Source organism: Rousettus aegyptiacus, unplaced genomic scaffold, assembly GCF_014176215.1.
Source record: "Rousettus aegyptiacus isolate mRouAeg1 unplaced genomic scaffold, mRouAeg1.p scaffold_m13_p_13, whole genome shotgun sequence".
In the NCBI taxonomy this organism is placed as follows: domain Eukaryota; kingdom Metazoa; phylum Chordata; class Mammalia; order Chiroptera; family Pteropodidae; genus Rousettus; species Rousettus aegyptiacus.
In genome coordinates, this window is record NW_023416288.1 from 46,383,352 (window position 1) to 46,401,228 (window position 17,877).

Genomic DNA, 17,877 nt, shown 5'->3' on the forward strand with positions numbered 1-17,877 from the left:
GGCGGCGCGGGGGGCGGGGCGGGCGGCGCGGGGCGGGGAGGGGGGGCGGGGCGGACGTCGCCGCGCACGCGCTCTGCGCCCGTCGTGCTGCGTCGCCAGGGAGCGGGGCGCAGGCGCCGGAGGGCGCGCGACGGCAGGTGTCGGGGCCGAGTGACCACCGGCGATGCGGCGGCCGGCGTTGCTGCTGCTCGCGCTGTGCGCGGCGGGCGCCCGGGGGCTCTACTTCCACATCGGCGAGACCGAGAAGCGCTGCTTCATCGAGGAAATCCCCGACGAGACCATGGTCATCGGTTAGGCGGGGCGGCGGGGGGGCGGGGCCTTGCGCGTCCCCCAGACGCGGCCGCGGCGGCCGCCGGACTGCGGGAGCCGGGCGGACCGGCGCGCCGTGACGGCCCTGTGTGCTCCGCAGGGAACTACCGCACCCAGATGTGGGATAAGCAGAAGGAGGTCTTCCTGCCCTCGACCCCCGGCCTGGGCATGCACGTGGAGGTGAAGGACCCCGAAGGCAAGGTAGGGCCGCCGCGGGGCGCCATCGCCTACTGCGTCAGGCCGCGCTTCGGCAGGGCCCCGTGGGCGTGCGGAGCGCGCAGGACAGGCGCCGTCCGCGAGAGGAGTGCGCGGCCGGGGCTCTCACCCGCCGCTGTGTTGCAGGTGGTGCTCTCGCGGCAGTATGGCTCCGAGGGGCGCTTCACCTTCACTTCCCACACCCCTGGCGACCATCAGATCTGCCTGCACTCCAACTCTACCAGGATGGCGCTCTTCGCTGGCGGCAGACTGGTAAGAGGACTTTCTTGGGCTGCGAGTTGGATTCTCACTTGGTTCCAAAGTTTTGATTTATCCCTGTCACCGTTTGTGACACTTTATGGCCTTTATGCCATAGTCATAGTTTAGGGAGATGTTGCCTTCGTCCCACAGCCTGAGACAGGAGCGGGTGCCATAGTTTGGAGCAGACAGTGGGAGGCCTCATCACTCAGACACTGTAACCTCAGAGAGTTTCTGACCTTGTGGCTTTGGGGCTCCAACCCCGTGTCCTTCTAGCGTGTGCACCTAGATATCCAGGTCGGGGAGCATGCCAACAACTACCCTGAGATTGCTGCCAAGGACAAGTTGACCGAGCTGCAGCTCCGGGCCCGCCAGCTGCTTGACCAAGTGGAACAGATCCAGAAGGAGCAGGATTACCAGAGGGTAAGGGCACACGGCTGAACTGCTACGTGGCAGGTGACCTTTATACCCACTCCGCGTACTGAGGCGTCTGCCTGGGGCCTTCCTGCTGAGCTCTTCAGAGAGCGGACGGGAGGGCGTCAGTCCACGTACCTGTCTGTGAGCTGCATAGCGTGAAGAGCAGGTCAGACGGCTCACAGTCCGGCCCTCGCCTGTGTCCCTCTGGCTCTTGCTTGAAGTGGTGGGAGCGTGATTTCGTCCTGGCGGAGATGCTCGCGGAGGGGCAGCATGGCACTCTCGCAGGGCACCCCTAGGGACATCAGGGGCAGTGCAGAGAGCAGTGCAGAGGCGTGGGTCCTGCAGCTGAGTCATCGCTCGGGGTGGGGTGGGGGCCTCACAACAGCCAGGACCGTTTTCCCCTGCGCGTTTAATCCTGGGTCCATTGTCCCACGCAGTACCGAGAAGAGCGCTTCCGGCTGACCAGTGAGAGCACCAACCAGAGGGTCCTGTGGTGGTCCATCGCGCAGACCGTCATTCTCATCCTCACTGGCATCTGGCAGATGCGTCATCTCAAGAGTTTCTTTGAGGCCAAGAAGCTGGTGTAGTGTTCTCTCCGTATGACCCTTCTCTCTCACCTCAATTATTTGGTACTTTCTCCGCCCAATACCTTATCCACCTGGGTTGTGAGGGGAAAAAATGGAAAAAGGATTTAAGCCACATTGGTTTCATGGCAGCAAAGCATCCAGATCGGCCACCCACTAACACTGGATGCAGGACATTGGTCCAAGCTTTCACAGGTGTCTTGGGGTTTGTGCACAGTCGGAACCGACCCTGGACTAGGCCTTGCTTCTTTCGCCTCCAGTGAGTCCCCTTCATCCCATCACAAAATGAGCAAAGGAAAAATCCCTCCAACTCCTGTAAGTTCTGTCCTCGTTTGCTCACACAGCAGTGATGGAAATGTCCCCCCGAGGAGGCCCCACCTCACTGCTCCCGGTTGGTCCTGGGTTCCCTTAGTGGCTTTCTGAATGTAAATAAGGGCCAGAGGCCCTAGAGGATGGAAATGTTTTTCTATGTATTAGAAGTATTTTTTGATAAATTATATATTTTCCTTCCTAGTTGAAGTGTGACTGCCTGTTTGTGACTAGCTGGGAACAACAGTGCAGCCACCTCACACTCTGTCTGCTCCCAGTTCTGGTGACTTCCGCAGCAGCTCAGGATTTCAGCGGGCCGCACAGCAGACGCCCCAGCTGCTCTCAAGGCCTTAGCAGAGGGCTAAGGAGACCGCTGGGACACCTGTGCCTCCATCCCACAGGGCCTCAGGGTAACGACAGAGCTGGCACTGGCAGGGCACTCCCCCCACCCCCCCTTCACCTTTAGTTAAGCTGTGGTAAATGTTTTCTTCAAGGGAACCAGGGTTGGTTCTTTATACAGATTTTTCCAGTGAAATAAAACCTATTGCAGTAGCTGTGCTTGAGATGAAAACCTGGGGCCAGAGAGGGGCACAGAGGGGGCACAGTGGTGGCGGAGGAGAGGCCGCTGGCCTGGCTTGCTTCAGCAGCTGACCCGGGGGGGCCACAGCGTGTGGGCTCATGGTGCTAGGGCTTGGCCAAGCAAGTCTCTGGGAATGTGGGTGGACAGGGTGGTTGCTCAGCCATTCAGAGGCCAAGCCAGTAGACCCCCTGAGCAAGGGATCGTGTGAGGAGGCTGAGTACCCGTGTCTTACTCCCAAAATCGAGTGCAGAGAGACAAGTACACCTCTCTCGACCCTGCTGCTGTACGAAACAGGGCCGTTAGCTGCCCATTCTTGATGTTTATTTCATGGCTTTATTGTCACAGCTAAGTTTTTCCTTTATGTTTTTCTCTATATCCTATACCATTCCGCATATGTGCACGTTTCTACTTGTAAAAATATATGCAATTTAGATTTAAAGGTTTTGTCATTTAAATTTTTTCGTAAGTCTTTTTCAAAAGCTACATATTCCTCATATTTCTAATTCTGGATGGCCATGTTAACTGTTAGGGAGAATGCTGTAATTGACATTCCCAAAATTCTTTGGTTACTTTAAATAGTTTTCAGTTTTATTCATGTTACAGTTAATAGGGAAAATCAGGTGGCCTTGGATCTAGTTGGCTGTGTGGGCCTCTAACCTGAGTCTTTGAGAGAGTGTGACGTGTCATGGTGTCTGCCCTGTGGCTGTCACTAGAAATCCAGCCAGTAGAGCAGAGGCTGGAGCCTGGGCTGTGGGAGGACAGGGAACCACAGATAAGAGCTGGGGCTGGCTTCAACAGGTCTGTCCAACAGTGGACACGGTTAAGTGCATCTCAATCGTGCTGGTGGGTCAGTGTGCCCTGGGTTTTTTGTCTTGTGAGTTCTTGATAGGTAGGGGAACAGAGTGAGGACAAACAGTAGTGCATTACACTGCACTGACAGGGCAGGGGGAAGAGCTGTGGCCAGGGGGTGGGACGACCCCTGCTGGCGGTGGGGAGGAGGCTTCCATGGTGCATGTGGTATTAAGGTATATCACAGCCTAGGAAAGTTTTCTAAAAAGTTTGCCTGCATGCTCGGAATTCCAGTGACTTCCCTCTTCACCCCATACTATCCCAATTTTCTTTCTGAAATTCTTAGACCATGTAACATTCTTACCACACAGCCTTCTGCTGCCTCACCACAAAAAGAAAAAGGGTCGCAGGAGCCATCCTACTAACGCCCTGACGTCCCAGCCTGGTCTCTGGCTCTTGCGGGGGGCCGTCCCCATCCCTGTCTTTCAGTCAGTGCCTCACTTGAGCTGTGGTGCACGAACTGTTGTTCTCACCCCGAGCAGCCAGAGCTTCCCCTCCAGCATTCATCCTGCGCCCAGGCCAGAGCAGATGTGAAAGGCCAGCTGGGAAGCTCCCCAGCAGGGTCCTGAGCAACACGCAGGTTGTCTGATTAAGCAGCTTTGTGTTCCGAGTGTTTTGGTGGCAGGATGATGACCTTCCACTGATGGCCATCCCTAATCCCTGGAACCTGCCAATGTTCCCTAACATGGCAAAGAGGAATTAAGGGTGCTATCATCTGATTTTAAAACCAAGGTTATCCTGGATCATCCGGTGTGTTCAGTGTTATCACAAGGTTCTTTAAAGGTGAATGAGGAAAGTTGCAAGGATGTGATGTGAAGACTCAATCCACCATTGCTGGCTCTGAAGTTGGAAGAAGGGGGCCATGCTGGGAAAAGCAAGGCACCAGTTGTCCCTCCGGAGCCTCCAGAAGGGGACACAGCCTTACCGACAGCTTGACTTCAACCCAGTGAGACCTTGTCAGACTTATGGCCTACAGAACCATCGTAATAAATTTGTTATTTTAAGCCATTAAGTTTAGGGTAATTTGTTGCAGCAGTGATAGAAAACTAACCCAGGTGGGAACTTTATAAAAATAAATCCTTTTACCTAAACCGTGCAGGTACCAGACGGGCAGCCAGGTGTGGAAACTCCAGACCCACCTGCCTTCAGCTTTCTCTCAATGCTGCTCATTCTTCCAACCCAGTCCTGTAGTCCAGTTCTTGTGGCCCTGAACCTTAGCCCAGCCTGTCTCGGTGGCCTCTACCGTATGCTGGGACACCCATAGCCACTTGCTTTCTACTCTCAAAGCTATTGTCCTCACTCAGATTCTTACGTTTGACCACTGTTCCAGGCAATACAGCGCTGGAGCATATTCCCGGGGCACAGTAGGTAAAGAGTGCTTACACATGGGTCCGACAGCGACCCCCAGATGCAGCAGGGGAGGCGAGGGCGCTGGACTCAGGCCGTTTGCCTATTTACTTAGGGGCCCGCGGACCCCACAGCCAGTTTGGGCATAATGATGAAGGCGGAACTGCTCAAGGAAGCACTGAGGGAGGTAAAGCTATAAGCCCGCAACTGTGTGCGAGCTGTCCGGCCCGGGTTGGTGGCGGAAGCTGGCACGGAGGAACCACCCCCGCGTCCACGCAGCTCCGCCGCCGGTAACCCTAGCCCAGCATGGCGCTGGGAGGCAGCGTCTGGGAACGGGATGGGACTCGCAGTGCCACAGCCAACACGCCGACCCCTAGCCGCTTCCGCCCGGAGACCGAGTTCCTCAGCGCAGCCGCAGCCGCCAAGCCCCACCGAGAGACCGGAAGCCAATGCCCCGGCACTTCCGGGCGGGTGATGGGTCCTCCGGCGTTGATTGGTTGTTGCTTTGACCCGCCCACCCGTTGCTCGCTCTTTCAGCCGCGCGTGCGCGCTGTCACTACAGCGCTCCAGCATGGCGGACCCGGAGGTGCTGGGCTTCGAACACATGGGGCTCGATCCCCGGCTCCTGCAGGTACCGGGCGGGCTGAGGAGCCGGCGGGCGTGGGGGTGGGGAGGCGGCCATCTGAGCCTCCCCTCATCTCTGCTAGGCCGTCGCCGACCTGGGCTGGTCGCGGCCCACGCTGATCCAGGAAAAGGCCATCCCACTGGCCCTGGAGGGGAAGGACCTCCTGGCCCGGGCCCGCACTGGCTCGGGGAAAACGGCCGCTTATGCCATTCCGATGTTGCAGCTGCTGCTCCACAGGAAGACGGTGGGTCGCGAGAGGGGCCCCAAAGTCCGGGAAGGGGGATGCAGGCGTCTGAGTGCCCGTCGTGCACTCTTGGAAAGCCGATTTGTCGTCGTCCCGCCCCCAGTCTTTCCCAAGGACCTCGCTTTTTATTGTTTGTTACGTGCGAGGGCCGGCCCCAGAGAACCTGGTGCTGTCGTGGCAGCCGTTCAAGGCTAGAATTCAGGTTACCCGGGTCCTAGTCCCGGCCCCGCTAGCACAATTCTTTGTGTAATCTTGAGGAAATGGCTTTCTTTTCTTAATGCTGTGAAGAGTTGGCACTTCTCTCCCTGCTACTCATAAGACTTGTGAAACTTCAGTGCCCTGACTGGTGGTGTATTTTAAGTAAATCATGACCTGAAGTGAGTTATTCTTGAGGAGCTGTGCCTGGGAAAGAACATGTTGTTGTGCACTCTGAGGTGGCTAGACGTGAGTGAGGAGTTGACCAGAACGTAGTTAAGTTATGTTGAAGTCACAACAGTTGCGTCAGGTGGCCTGGAAGAGTCGGAGAAAGCATCAGGTGGCCACGGCAACACGGACTGGCTGGCTGAAGTCTTCAACCATGCCTTTGCAGACAGGCCCTGTGGTAGAGCAGGCTGTGAGGGGCGTCGTCCTCGTGCCCACCAAGGAGCTGGCACGGCAGGCCCAGTCCATGATCCAGCAACTGGCTGCCTACTGTGCCCGAGACATCCGGGTGGCCAATGTGTCAGCTGCTGAAGACTCAGCCTCTCAGAGGTGGGTGAAATCAACAGGGCTGTAGGGGAATGAAGCTGCTCAGAGATGTGGGTTTGGGTTTGTGTGCAGCAAGAAAGGGCTGGTCCGGGGTGATTTCCCAGCCACTACCTTCTCCCCAATACTGAGGTGTTGCCCACCTGCAGAGCTGTGCTGATGGAGAAGCCCGATATAGTGGTGGGGACCCCCTCCCGCGTATTAAACCACTTGCAGCAAGATAGCTTGAGACTGCGAGACTCCCTGGAGCTGCTGGTGATGGATGAGGCTGATCTTCTCTTTTCCTTTGGCTTTGAGGAAGAGCTCAAGAGTCTTCTCTGGTGAGGAGGAGGTGTATGGGGGTTGTGAGTAGACACCGGGCTTGGAGCCAGTGGCCAGAATTCCAGCGGCCACAGAGAGAGGCTCTGGAGCTCAAGTGTGACAGGCTCTGTTTTGTTTTAGTCACTTGCCCCGGATTTATCAGGCTTTTCTGATGTCAGCCACTTTTAATGAGGATGTACAAGCCCTAAAGGAGCTGGTGCTACATAACCCGGTAAGCGCCCCATGAAGCATCTGCGGCCACCGCTAACATGTGACACTCAAAGGACTTGATCCTCCCATCTCAAAGGAGCCTGTCGATATTTGGGGAGAGCAGTCATTGCTGGTTTACCATTACTGGTCCCGAAGTACTGGAAGCCTGTAGTCTTCACACACAGACACACACACACCACCGCCCCGAAAACTAAAAGTCATTGTGTACAGCCAGATATCCCCTAGAGGTATGCCTCTGCAGGCCAGAGCAGCGAGCCCGGGGGCGGGAAGGCTTGCGTGTAGTTTTCGTCCTCCGTGCGCCACCACAGTTAGGTGCTCTGACCTCTCACACTCACCGGAGGGGACCCACGCGCCCTGCCTGATGCGTCCGCACTGTGGTTGGTGAGCCAGTGGCGTTTCTGTCGTCCCCGCTTTCCTGACTGTAGGCCTGTCCTCCCCAGGTCACCCTCAAGTTGCAGGAGTCCCAGCTGCCGGGGCCAGAGCAGCTGCAGCAGTTCCAGGTGGTTTGCGCCACCGAGGAAGACAAGTTTCTGTTGCTGTTCGCCCTGCTCAAGCTGGCGCTGATCCGGGGCAAGGCCCTGCTCTTCGTCAACACCCTGGAGCGCAGCTACCGGCTGCGCCTCTTCCTGGAGCAGTTCAGCATCCCCACCTGCGTGCTCAACGGGGAGCTCCCCCTGCGCTCCAGGTGCGCCCGGCCGCAGGGCGGGAAGGGGAGACCCCCGTTTCCTAAGTGCTTACAGGCCAGGCTCTGGGCTTGGCTGATACTCTGACTCTCGCGACACCGAGATACCTGCTGTCAGTCCATCTCAACGGAGGGGGTTGAGACACAGAGATTAAGTAGAGGAGCATTTGAGAAGAGGGAGAAGTCAGAACAGAAGACGGGGGTGGGAGAGCAGCCTCCAGCTTGCTCTGGGGGCCGACCCTCCCCTCTTGGGTTACAGGTGCCACATCATCTCACAGTTCAACCAAGGCCTCTACGACTGTGTCATAGCAACTGACGCCGAAGTCCTGGGGGCCTCGGTCAGAGGGAAGCGCCGAGGCAAAGGGCACAAGGGGGACAGGTGAGTCCGCGTGTCTGTCCTGCCAGCTTGCTCTGGAGGGCCCGAGTGGGGAGCCAGGCCTGGCTGCTCGGGTAGCCCACGCAGCCGCACTCGGCTCCTGGGTCTGGCGAAGGGAGTGAAGTGCACAGGCACTTGGTCCGTGGGCGGCTCCACGGGCAAGGCCACCTGCGTCGCTGGCACCCTGTCCTTGAGGGCGGATGGCCTGGCTGCATTGGGTTTGCAGCCGTGACTGGTGGGGGGCTAGTTCTGTGGGGGAAAGAGAGCCCCCATTCTCTACGTGGGTCTTGGACCACCCCGCGGGGCAGTCAGGTCGCTGTTACCCCAGGGTGGAGGGCAGGGCAAGGGTGGGCCGGCCGCAGGTGCAGTGGCTGGCTCCATGCTGGGCTCTGGGGAGCTTGCTGCTTGGGTAAGCGTGAGCATACCCGCGCGGGGAGAACAGGGGCGAGCCTGCCGTGGACTGTTCCTTGCAGGGGTTCTGACCCGGAGGCAGGGGTGGCCCGGGGCATAGACTTCCACCACGTGTGTGCCGTGCTCAACTTTGACCTGCCCCCCAGCCCCGAGGCCTACATCCATCGAGCCGGCAGGTAAGAGGGCTGGGGCGTGGCAGGCCGGGCACCTGGATAGGGGCACACTGCAGAGATAGGCTAGGCTGTCTCTCCTTGCAGGACAGCACGTGCCAACAACCCAGGCATAGTCTTGACCTTCGTGCTGCCCACGGAGCTGCCACACCTGGGCAAGATCGAGGAGCTTCTCGGCGGAGGTAGGATCCAGGGCCAGGTTTTGCCCACACTATCTGAGACCCAGGGGCGATGCTGACAACAGGGACACTAGTGTGACCAGCAGCCACCCACCCACTCGCCCCACTGTGCCACCGCGTCCCTTGCTCCATCCCCATCCCGCTCTGGCGACAGGCACTGCTTCCTCCTGCCCTGGGGGGCAAAAGTCGGGGAGGGGAAGGGGGTTTGGGTGACGGGGAAGGGCTGGTGGCATCTCAGTGGGGCCTGCTGGGAGGCTCTCTGGGAGGTGATGCTGTAGTGGGGCAGCCAGGTGCCAAGAGAGGATGGGGGGAGGGGCGGGCTGGGCTGCCCGCCACCTCGAGGGTCTGATTGCAGTCCTCTGGGGCCTCCTGCCCGAGGTGTCCACCGTGTGGCATTGAGCTCAGCCTCAGTGTCTCTGCCTGGCTTTCTGCCCTGAAACAGGAGAAGCCAGCGCTCAAAGTCTGTGTGTTGGGGATGTCAGGTGACCCAGTATGCTGCTGTGACAGTGCTGAGACAGTGGCTTACTGCTAGGTGCTCCTGTCGTTCTATGGCTGTTGTCAGGGGTGGCCATAGGGTAGGAGACTGGGTGGTGGGCTGGTCCTGGCAATGTGACGGGCACCCAGGATGTGGAGACAGTGGGCTGCCCAGGCCACAGCATCCTAGAGTGCCTGTCAGGCCTGTCCTCAAGACCCAGGTTTCTCGCTGCATCTGCACGTGGCAGGGATGGAGCCAGGGGTCCCAGCCGCATGTGCGGGGGGTCGTCCTCACTGCCGCCTTCCACACAGACAGCGGCACCCCCACCCTGCTCCCCTACCAGTTCCGCATGGAGGAGATCGAGGGCTTCCGCTACCGCTGCAGGGTGAGCAGACCCCGGGCGGGCGCTGGGAGAGGGGCCGGGGCCAGAGCGTCCCCAGCATCCTGACCTTGGTGTCCCCAGGATGCCATGCGCTCTGTGACTAAACAGGGCATTCGTGAAGCGAGGTTGAAGGAGATCAAGGAGGAGCTCCTGCACTCGGAGAGGCTCAAGGTGAGGTGGGCGCGAGCTGGCCTGGCCTCGCTGGGGGGGGGGGGCAGCATCCAAACGGGCATGTCACACATTCCTCGCAGCATCGTTATCCTAGAGGTGGGAAGACCTGAGCCTTCACCACAGGGAGGGGACAGTCTAGGACAGCGCTGAGCGACGGTGGTGCCCTGTGAACAGGGAGCTTGTATGGACGTGAGCGGAAGTGATCCATGTCAGCCGCTGCCTCGGGGAGGGGAGGGGGAACAGGACAAAGGCAGTGGGCAGCCTCAGCCATTTACGGTGTGAGATGCGAGCCCCCTGTGTCACAAACCCTTGTGATGTTACGAGGGGGGGCTCCCGCTCTACTCACCTTTTCCTGCCAGACATACTTCGAAGACAACCCCCGGGACCTGCAGCTACTGCGGCACGACCTGCCCCTGCACCCTGCCGTGGTGAAGCCGCACCTGGGCCACGTGCCCGACTACCTGGGTGAGCGCGCCCGCGGGCCCTGGGTCCTCGGCGCTGTGCCACAGACAGGACCGTGGCGACCGGGCGGCAGCAGCGCGCAGGCGCACACATCCGCCCGGCGCGGCCCTCAGATGCTGCCCTCTGGGCTGGAGCGGGGCGGGGCCCACCTTGGTCACACGAGAAGTCGCTTGCCAGTGGCCTGTGGCTGAGGGACTAGGACCTCGTTGTTGGAGGCCCTAGGACCTGTGTGGCGGACCAGACTAGGTCCCGTGCTGTGTCAGAGCAGGCAGCCCTGAGGGCGGAGGCCGTGGGCGGTCACTGGACCCAGCGAAGTGGCAGGGGAGCCTGACAGTGGAGGGAGGCGCGCGACAGGCTGCCGGCCGGGGTGAGCTCGCGGCAGTAGGCACGGGGGGAACGTCACGCGTAGGTTTATTTCTCTTGTAGAAGCATTTCTTTAAAAAGCTTTTGTTTTTTTCTGTTATGTGATTATCGCAAAAAACTTAAACACAAAGAAGGAGCGATTTAGACAGTGGAAGTCGCCATTCTGTCATCCTTGGGGATGGCCATTCTGTGCACTGACAGACAGTTGTGTGGTCGCAGGTGTTTTGACGTGGCCCCAGAGAGTGGCCCGGGGCCGGGTGGGAGGGGGCTTGCTCCTGGTGCGGCCGCTGAGGCCACGTGTCTCTTCCAGTGCCTCCTGCCCTTCGAGGCCTCGTCTCCCCTCATAAGAAGCGGAAGAAGCTGTCCTTTAAGAAGGCCACGGTACGTGCCCCAGCCTTGGTGACAGATGCAGGTCGCCCCGCACCTTGTTGCATTGTCACTGCGGTGTGCACGTGACTTGCTCTTGCCGGGGAGGAGGGTGGCCCCGGCAGCCGGCCCCAGCCTTTCTGGCGGCCGTTCACACTCGCGGAGGCGGGGACGACGTCATCCCCCGCACGTGTCTTCCAGGGCGTGAGAGGGCCGCTTTGCTGTCCCCACCGCCCTCCACGTCCTCCAGGCTGCCCTCTGCGGTGACACGGCGGCTGCTGTCCTTGGCTTGTGGGTGGCAGGGCCCTGCCAAGTGGCACTGCCTCCCACATCTGACCCACAGCTCTGTCCCACAGAAGGCGAAGGCGCGGAACCCCCTGCGCAGCTTCAGGCACAGAGGCGAGCGGCACGGGCCCGCAGAGCCCTCCTGACCACCTCCCCGGCCCCTCCCGGCCCCCTGCTCCATACGCACTGGCCTCCGGGTCCAGGCCCGGCTAGGCGGCGGTTCGTGCCTCAGCCACGGAATAAAGACTGCAGCCGCGCAGCTGTGCCTCCCGTGTGTTGGAAGCGGCCGTCCCCAGCAGCCACTTCCGGGCCCACGCGGGCCGCGCCCGCCCGCCGGTGCCCTGGGCCTGCAGTCGGCCGGACCCGGTGCACACACGCGTTCCTCTGCTCTGCTCGGCAGGGGCCTGACACGAGAGGATTCCCGCCGGCCGGCCCCCAGCTTCGCGCCGTCTGGAGACGGGGCTGTGCCGACTGCCCTTGACTGCTCACTAGTTCTGGCACCACTGCCTGCTTGGGACAAGCCAGGCTGCTGGGGGGAGACCCGGCCCCGGCGGGCGAGTGGGGAGTCGGACGGAAGCCCCAGGTGCAGTTTCGGACAGAAAAGTTGACCTTGGCGCCGGCACAAGCTGTCTGCTCATGGCTGCAGCCTGGGCCCCGGGCGGCTTTGGGACATGGTTGGTCTGGGGGGCATCCTGAGCCGTCCTGTCTGGGGGTCTGCAGGGAGCGAGGCTGGCGGGGGAGGTGCCGTTCAGGTGGAGGCACCTGCACACGGGCCGGGGCTGTGTTGGGCCCCCGTGGCCGCCAGGCTGCCACACCCAGACATGCTGGGAAAGCGGTTGCTACCCCCGAGTGAGGAGCACGGGAGGGGTCGTCCTGGCCCTCAGGTGGCGGAGCAAACTTGCACTGACTGTCCTGGCTCGGGCCCTGCCACCACTGGGACCATGGCTCAAGGAAGCTTGCCCAGGTGCAGGAGGTGGGTACTCGGGGCCTCCCAGGATGGTCCTTCCCAAAGGGATTCTGTTCTGGGCTGTTTCCCTGCCTGGGGCCCGGTGAGGCCTGGCGGCCATGGGCTGGCACCTGTCCTATGGGAGCCGAGGCTCAGCACTCTCAGCGTGGCTGGTCGGGGTCTGGATGGCTGCTCAGGCCTGCCCCAGTGCCCAAGGAGTGGTTGGCACCATGGGGGCCCTCCCCTGGCCGGGCAGCTGCCATTCCAGCCCCTAAAGCGTGTTCGCCCTTCTCGCACCCTGCGTGTGCAGAGGGTGGGGTGCAGGGGCCCAGACGCCCACCCAGGCCCCACAGCCCATTCCCATCGGGGAAACAGGTCTCCTGAGGGTGGACTCACCCAGCCCGCGCTCAGGCTCTCCCCTGAACGAGCACGCCCACACCAAGACTGGACAGGGCCGCCAGTGTGCCCATGGCCGGCCCCTGGGCCTGTGGTTCAAGTGGGGGTCTGCGGGCTGTCACTCAGCCGACTGAGCAGCAGATAAGCTCTCGGTTCCAGGCTGACGGCCGGGACTCGGCAGGAGGCCAGTGGAGTGCAGCGACCATCATCTCCACGGCGCCGGCACAGCTGCCCCGCCTGGCCTGTGCTCGCCCTGTGTGGGTGGGGCGCCGAGCACCAGGCCAGGGGAAGGGCAGGCATGGCCTGCGTGCCAGGCACTTCGGGGCTCAAGAATCAGGTCCTCAGTGCACTCGGCCTCCCAGAGCCCACAGAGCATCCCCTGTCCCACACCTGCAGTGTCTGCCACGTGCAGGCACTGGGCTGGGGGCAGTGCCACAAGTCACCTTTCAGGGCTGTCCAGGGTGCTGGGAGGGTTACCCAGGCCCTCTCTGGCTGAAAGTGAGATGTACGGGGCCGTGGGAGTAGCAGTCGTGACGGGAACATGGAGGTTCTGGAGGGTGGAAAGAATGGTCACCGAAGCAGGCAAAGGCCGAAGCACTGACTTGTTTTTGGAAACAACACAGTATGAGTGAAAAACGACAGGCCGCAGTCAGGTGCCGGCAGTGGGTAAGCAGGGGGTGCCCCGACCAGATGGCTGTGTAGCCGCAGTGGTAACAGATGGGGGAACAGATTGTCCCCGGAAACCTCTGGACCCAGAGCGTGAGACAGTTCAGGTGTGCTCCGCATTCCAGCTAATTCTGTGCCCCGTGGCTGAGGATCAGTGACTCAGCTTTTGGGGAACTGGTTGGCCTTGGGACTTTGGTCTCCAGGAGCACTGTCTCTGGAAAGGAGTGGCGATTGGGTCAGAATCATGCAGGGAGGTGACCTGCCAGATGTCGTCCTCTTCTCTGCAGAAGGGAACTTTCAGACACCTTGCCCCATGGCCGGGGCTGTGAGTCACTTGCGTCAGTCACAGCCACTTTTACAGGGAAAAGAAGCCATTGCCCAGACAGGGACGGGCCCCGGCCCAGCTTCCTTCCCGCGGCGCCAGGCGCCGTGCTGGGCAGAACCCCCCTACACACACACACACACACTTCCAGAACACCACCAGGCTCACTTGTCTGTACCCACACATCTGCCCACAAACCCAGCAGGCACGCAGAGCATGGCCAAGGCTGAGCTAGGGGTCGGGCACATTGGGGGTGTTCAGTCACGCCCTGAAAGCTGTCTCTGTGGCCTCGAGGGAGGTGACTTGGCCTCTTGGAGCCTCCTCTCTCAGTGGGGCAAAGTTCCCCTCCAAGTGTCCTGTAGGGGTGAACTCCCACACTCGGCTCTGTACACAGGCCCCTCAAATTGCCACACCCCCAAGTCACAGTGGCTTCTCAGAATGAGGTCTCACCCGGCGGGGTTAGGCCTCGTTCCCAGCAGCCGCCCTCAGGGAGGCCGGTGCCGCTAGCCCAGAGCATGATTTGAGCAGTGAGCCTTAATGTCCACACCCCCATCTCACATTATAGCCTGGGAAACAGGCTGAGAGCGGGAAGCCGTCAGCCCGGTGCCACCTGGCTCGGTGGCAGAGCGAGAGGGGGCTCAGGTCTGGGGTCCCGTACCTGGAGCCCGTGGTGTGAGCTGGCTTCAGCGCTTTTCCCCCTTCCCAGTCATCTGTGAGGTGCTGTGACGAGGGGCCCAACTTTTCAGCATAAGTACATCCCAACCAATGTGTCGTATACACGCACTAAAAGTTATCTGTTATCTGAAACAAATTAGCTGGTGTCCTGCTTCCTATTTGCTGAATTTGGCAACCTTAGAGTGTAGAACTTTTGGGGGTACCACCTCCTCTAGGAAGGAAGCCTTCCTGATCCCTAGGTGAGGCTGGGTGCCTTTTTCTCTGTGTGTAAATTGGGGTTAATTTTGGTTAATCTTAACTCTTACACAGTAGGATCTGTGTCTTCCACACCCAGCCAAATGGCACATAGCCCTACACATGACCTTGGAGTAGCTTGTACACAGCTTGTGGGGGCTGCGTGTTTCAGGGTGACGAGAAGGACCCTGCCCTCCAAACAGCAAGGATCTGTGCTCTGAGGGCCGATGCTGCTTCTACTCACAGAGGTGCAGACAAAGGTGTGTCCATTTCAAGACCCTCTCCTTTTGGCTCAAGTGACTCCTAGGGGACCTAAAGGGTCAGTGACCTTTGATTACTGCCTTCATTTTTCATTGGTTTCTCCTTTCAGGATCCAGACATTAAAAACCAGGACATTCAAAAACAGCTTCATATACAGGGAAAATTCAAAAGTGACTGCACATGCTCAGAAAAGAGCTGAGAAGACCTTAGGTGTACACACACCTCGGGCTGGTCCTTGACGCAGAGACAGCCTACAACAACACAATAAATAAAAACAACAAAGACCGAAAACCCTGAGGAAGGGAGAGAATCCGATTGCCAGATTTATATTATTATCAGATTCAAATGTCCAGTGTTAAAAAAAATATATATTTTTTAAGTCACAAGGTATACGAACAGGAAAACATTGCTTACTTAAAGGAAAAAAAAATCAACACACTTTGAAAAAGATGTACTAGGCAAAAACTTTAAAATAACTCTTAATGCTCAAGGAACTGAAGGAGAATGTGGAGATGGTCAAAAAATATTGTGTGGACACAATGGAAATATTAATAAGATATAGGAAACCTTAAAAAAAAAGTTCTGGAGCTGAAAAGTACATTAACTGAAACGAAAAGTTCACTAGAGGGATTAGAAAGCAGATTTGAGCAGGTAGAAGAAAGAATCAGTGAACTTGAAGATAGGATGATGGAACTTTCTGAGTCTGAGGAAGAGAAAAATATTGAAGGAAAAAAACGGAGCCTAAGTGACCATACTTTTGCACTGTGCGAATCCAGGAGGAGAGGAGAGAGAGAAAGAGACAGAGAGAGTATTGGAAGAAGTAATGGCCGAAAACTTCCTAAATCTGGTAAGCAACATGAATATAAACATCCAAGAAACTTAATGAATTCCAAGTAAGATGAGCTCAAAAAGACTCACAACAAGATAACGTTATAATCTAACTTAAAAAGCCAAAGAGAATCTTGAAAGCAGCAACGGAGAAGCAAGTGGCCACGTGCAAGGGATTCGCAAAAGCATCGCCAGCAACTTTCTCATCGGAAACTTGGGAGACCAGAATACAGTGGGCTGCTATAATCATAGTGCTTAAATTTTAAAAAGTTATCAACAAGAATCCTATATCTGGTAAAATTGCCCTTCAAAAGTGAGGGAGACATAACATTCCCAGATAAACAGAAACCAACAGTTTGTAAACACTGGCCCTGCCCTTCGAGGAACACTCAAGGGAGTCCTGGAGGGTGAAATGAGGACACTAGGCGGTACCTCAACACCGACTGGAGGAATAAAGATCTCAGCACGTAGATAGCGTGGGTAATAGCAAGCGCTGCATCAAAAGGTGAAGGTTGGCAGAACGGATTAAAACACATGATCCAACTATATGCTGTCTGCAAGGGACTCATTGAGATCCGGGGACACCTGCAGGTCGAAAGTGGAAGGATGGAAAAAGACCTTCCGCAGATGTTACGAAGGAGTAGCGGGGTGGCTGCCAATGTCAGAAAAGACAGACTTTAAATCGAATGTTTTCAAGGGACGAAGAGGAACATTATGTATTAATAACCAGCGCAATGCAGGGAAAACAAGCATGTGCAGCATTTACGTGCCTACTGACAGGTCGTCAAAACATGCAAAGCAAAAATGGACAGAACCGGGGGAGAAACACCGTTCTACCACGGCAGGAGAGTTCGGTGCCCCGCTCTCAGTATGGGCAGAGCCACCAGACGTAAGGAAGGAAATAGAGGACTCGAGCGACACAAGAAACTGCCCAGATCCAGCAGACGTACACGGAGCACTCTGCCCAATAGCAGCACGTTCTTCTCAAACACACATGGAACATTCTCCATGATAAACCATGCGTTAGGCCACAAATTGTCTCAACGTTTAAAGAGCTGGATGCCATCTGGTGTGTATTCTCTGACTGCAACTGGACAAAGTTAGAAATCAGTAAGAGAAGGAAAACTGCAAAATTCACAAACTTGTATGAACGATACTCCACACTGTCACACAACCAATGGGTCAAAGAACAAATCGCAAGCGAAATTAGAAAACACTTAGAGATCAGTGAAAATGAAAACGCAACATACCAAAACTTAAGGGGTGCAGCAACGGGGGTATTAACGGGGACATTTACAGCTGTGAGTGCTAATGTCAAAAAACAAGAAAGAACTCAGATCGACAGAACAATCTAAAACCAGAGCTAGCGGGAGGAAGGACATCATAAAGATTAGAGCAGAGATGAACAGCGTAGAGAATAGAACAACACAGAAAAGCAGCTAAACCAAGAGTTGGTTCTTTAAAAAGAGTAATAAAAATGACAAACCTTTGGCTAGACTAAGAAAAAAGAAAAGACTCCAATTATTGAATCGGAAGTGAAACTAAGAACATAACTACCAATTCTACATAAAGTATTGTAAGAGAGAACTACAAACAATTATATACCAACAAATTGGATAAGTAGATGAAACAGGCAAAGTCCTAGAAACACAAAGTCTGCCAGGGCTGAATCCAGAAGGAACAGACAATCTGAACAGATCCATAACTAGTAAAGAGATTGAATCCATTTTCAAAAATCTCCCTAGAAAATCCCTGGACCTGATGGCTGTGCTGAATTCCACCACACATTTAAAGCAGCGGTCCCCAACCTTTGTGGCACCAGGGACCGGGGCTCCCGTGAGAATCCAAGGCCTGGTGGTCTGAGGTGGAGAGCGCTAAGGTCGTGATGCTGGTGCTGGGCAGCGGCTGCAAATACAGATGAAGCTTCGCCTGGACCACCAACTCTGCCCGCTCCTGGGAGCCGCACAGCCGGTGGTCCTGCTCCACAGCCCACCCACACAGGATGGACCGGCCGCCACCTGACCTGGCCACACACGGGAGGTTCCTGTGCCGGCAGCCGGCCCACCCCACCAGCTGCTGCGCTAAGAGGCTGGGCTCAGCTCGGGGTCCCTCTCTGCGCCTGCTCAGGCCTCTCCACTCTCACCGGCAGTGCGGAGTGGGAGGCGGGGATGAAAGCAGCATCGTGTCCCAGGTATCCAGTCTGCAGACCTAAGCCAGATGTCACACAGCGCGGGG

The 17,877-nt window shown here is 57.5% G+C and overlaps 2 protein-coding genes across 3 annotated transcripts; both read left to right on the plus strand.

Annotated features, from left to right (window-relative positions):
- Nucleotides 1–103: 103 nt before the first annotated feature.
- TMED4 (transmembrane p24 trafficking protein 4) lies at nucleotides 104–3,091 on the plus strand. Its single transcript, XM_016147871.2, has 5 exons — nucleotides 104–290; nucleotides 410–510; nucleotides 652–777; nucleotides 1,039–1,185; nucleotides 1,617–3,091. The coding sequence occupies exons 1-5, from the start codon at nucleotides 164–166 to the stop codon at nucleotides 1,764–1,766; spliced, it is 651 nt and encodes a 216-aa protein (XP_016003357.1). The 5' UTR covers nucleotides 104–163; the 3' UTR covers nucleotides 1,767–3,091.
- A 2,276-nt stretch (nucleotides 3,092–5,367) lies between these two features.
- On the plus strand, nucleotides 5,368–14,455 carry DDX56 (DEAD-box helicase 56). Of its 2 annotated transcripts, none has more exons than XM_016147869.2 (14): nucleotides 5,368–5,479; nucleotides 5,556–5,717; nucleotides 6,307–6,467; nucleotides 6,611–6,781; nucleotides 6,903–6,993; nucleotides 7,433–7,677; nucleotides 7,934–8,053; nucleotides 8,524–8,637; nucleotides 8,719–8,813; nucleotides 9,597–9,670; nucleotides 9,749–9,838; nucleotides 10,198–10,303; nucleotides 10,974–11,044; nucleotides 11,386–14,455. In XM_016147869.2, exons 1-14 carry the CDS (start codon nucleotides 5,420–5,422, stop codon nucleotides 11,458–11,460), a joined length of 1,635 nt encoding a protein of 544 aa, XP_016003355.2. In that variant the 5' UTR covers nucleotides 5,368–5,419; the 3' UTR covers nucleotides 11,461–14,455. The 2 variants fall into 2 exon arrangements, with proteins under 2 accessions (XP_016003355.2, XP_016003356.2); XM_016147870.2 differs by having other exon boundaries at nucleotides 9,776–9,838.
- Nucleotides 14,456–17,877: the final 3,422 nt, after the last annotated feature.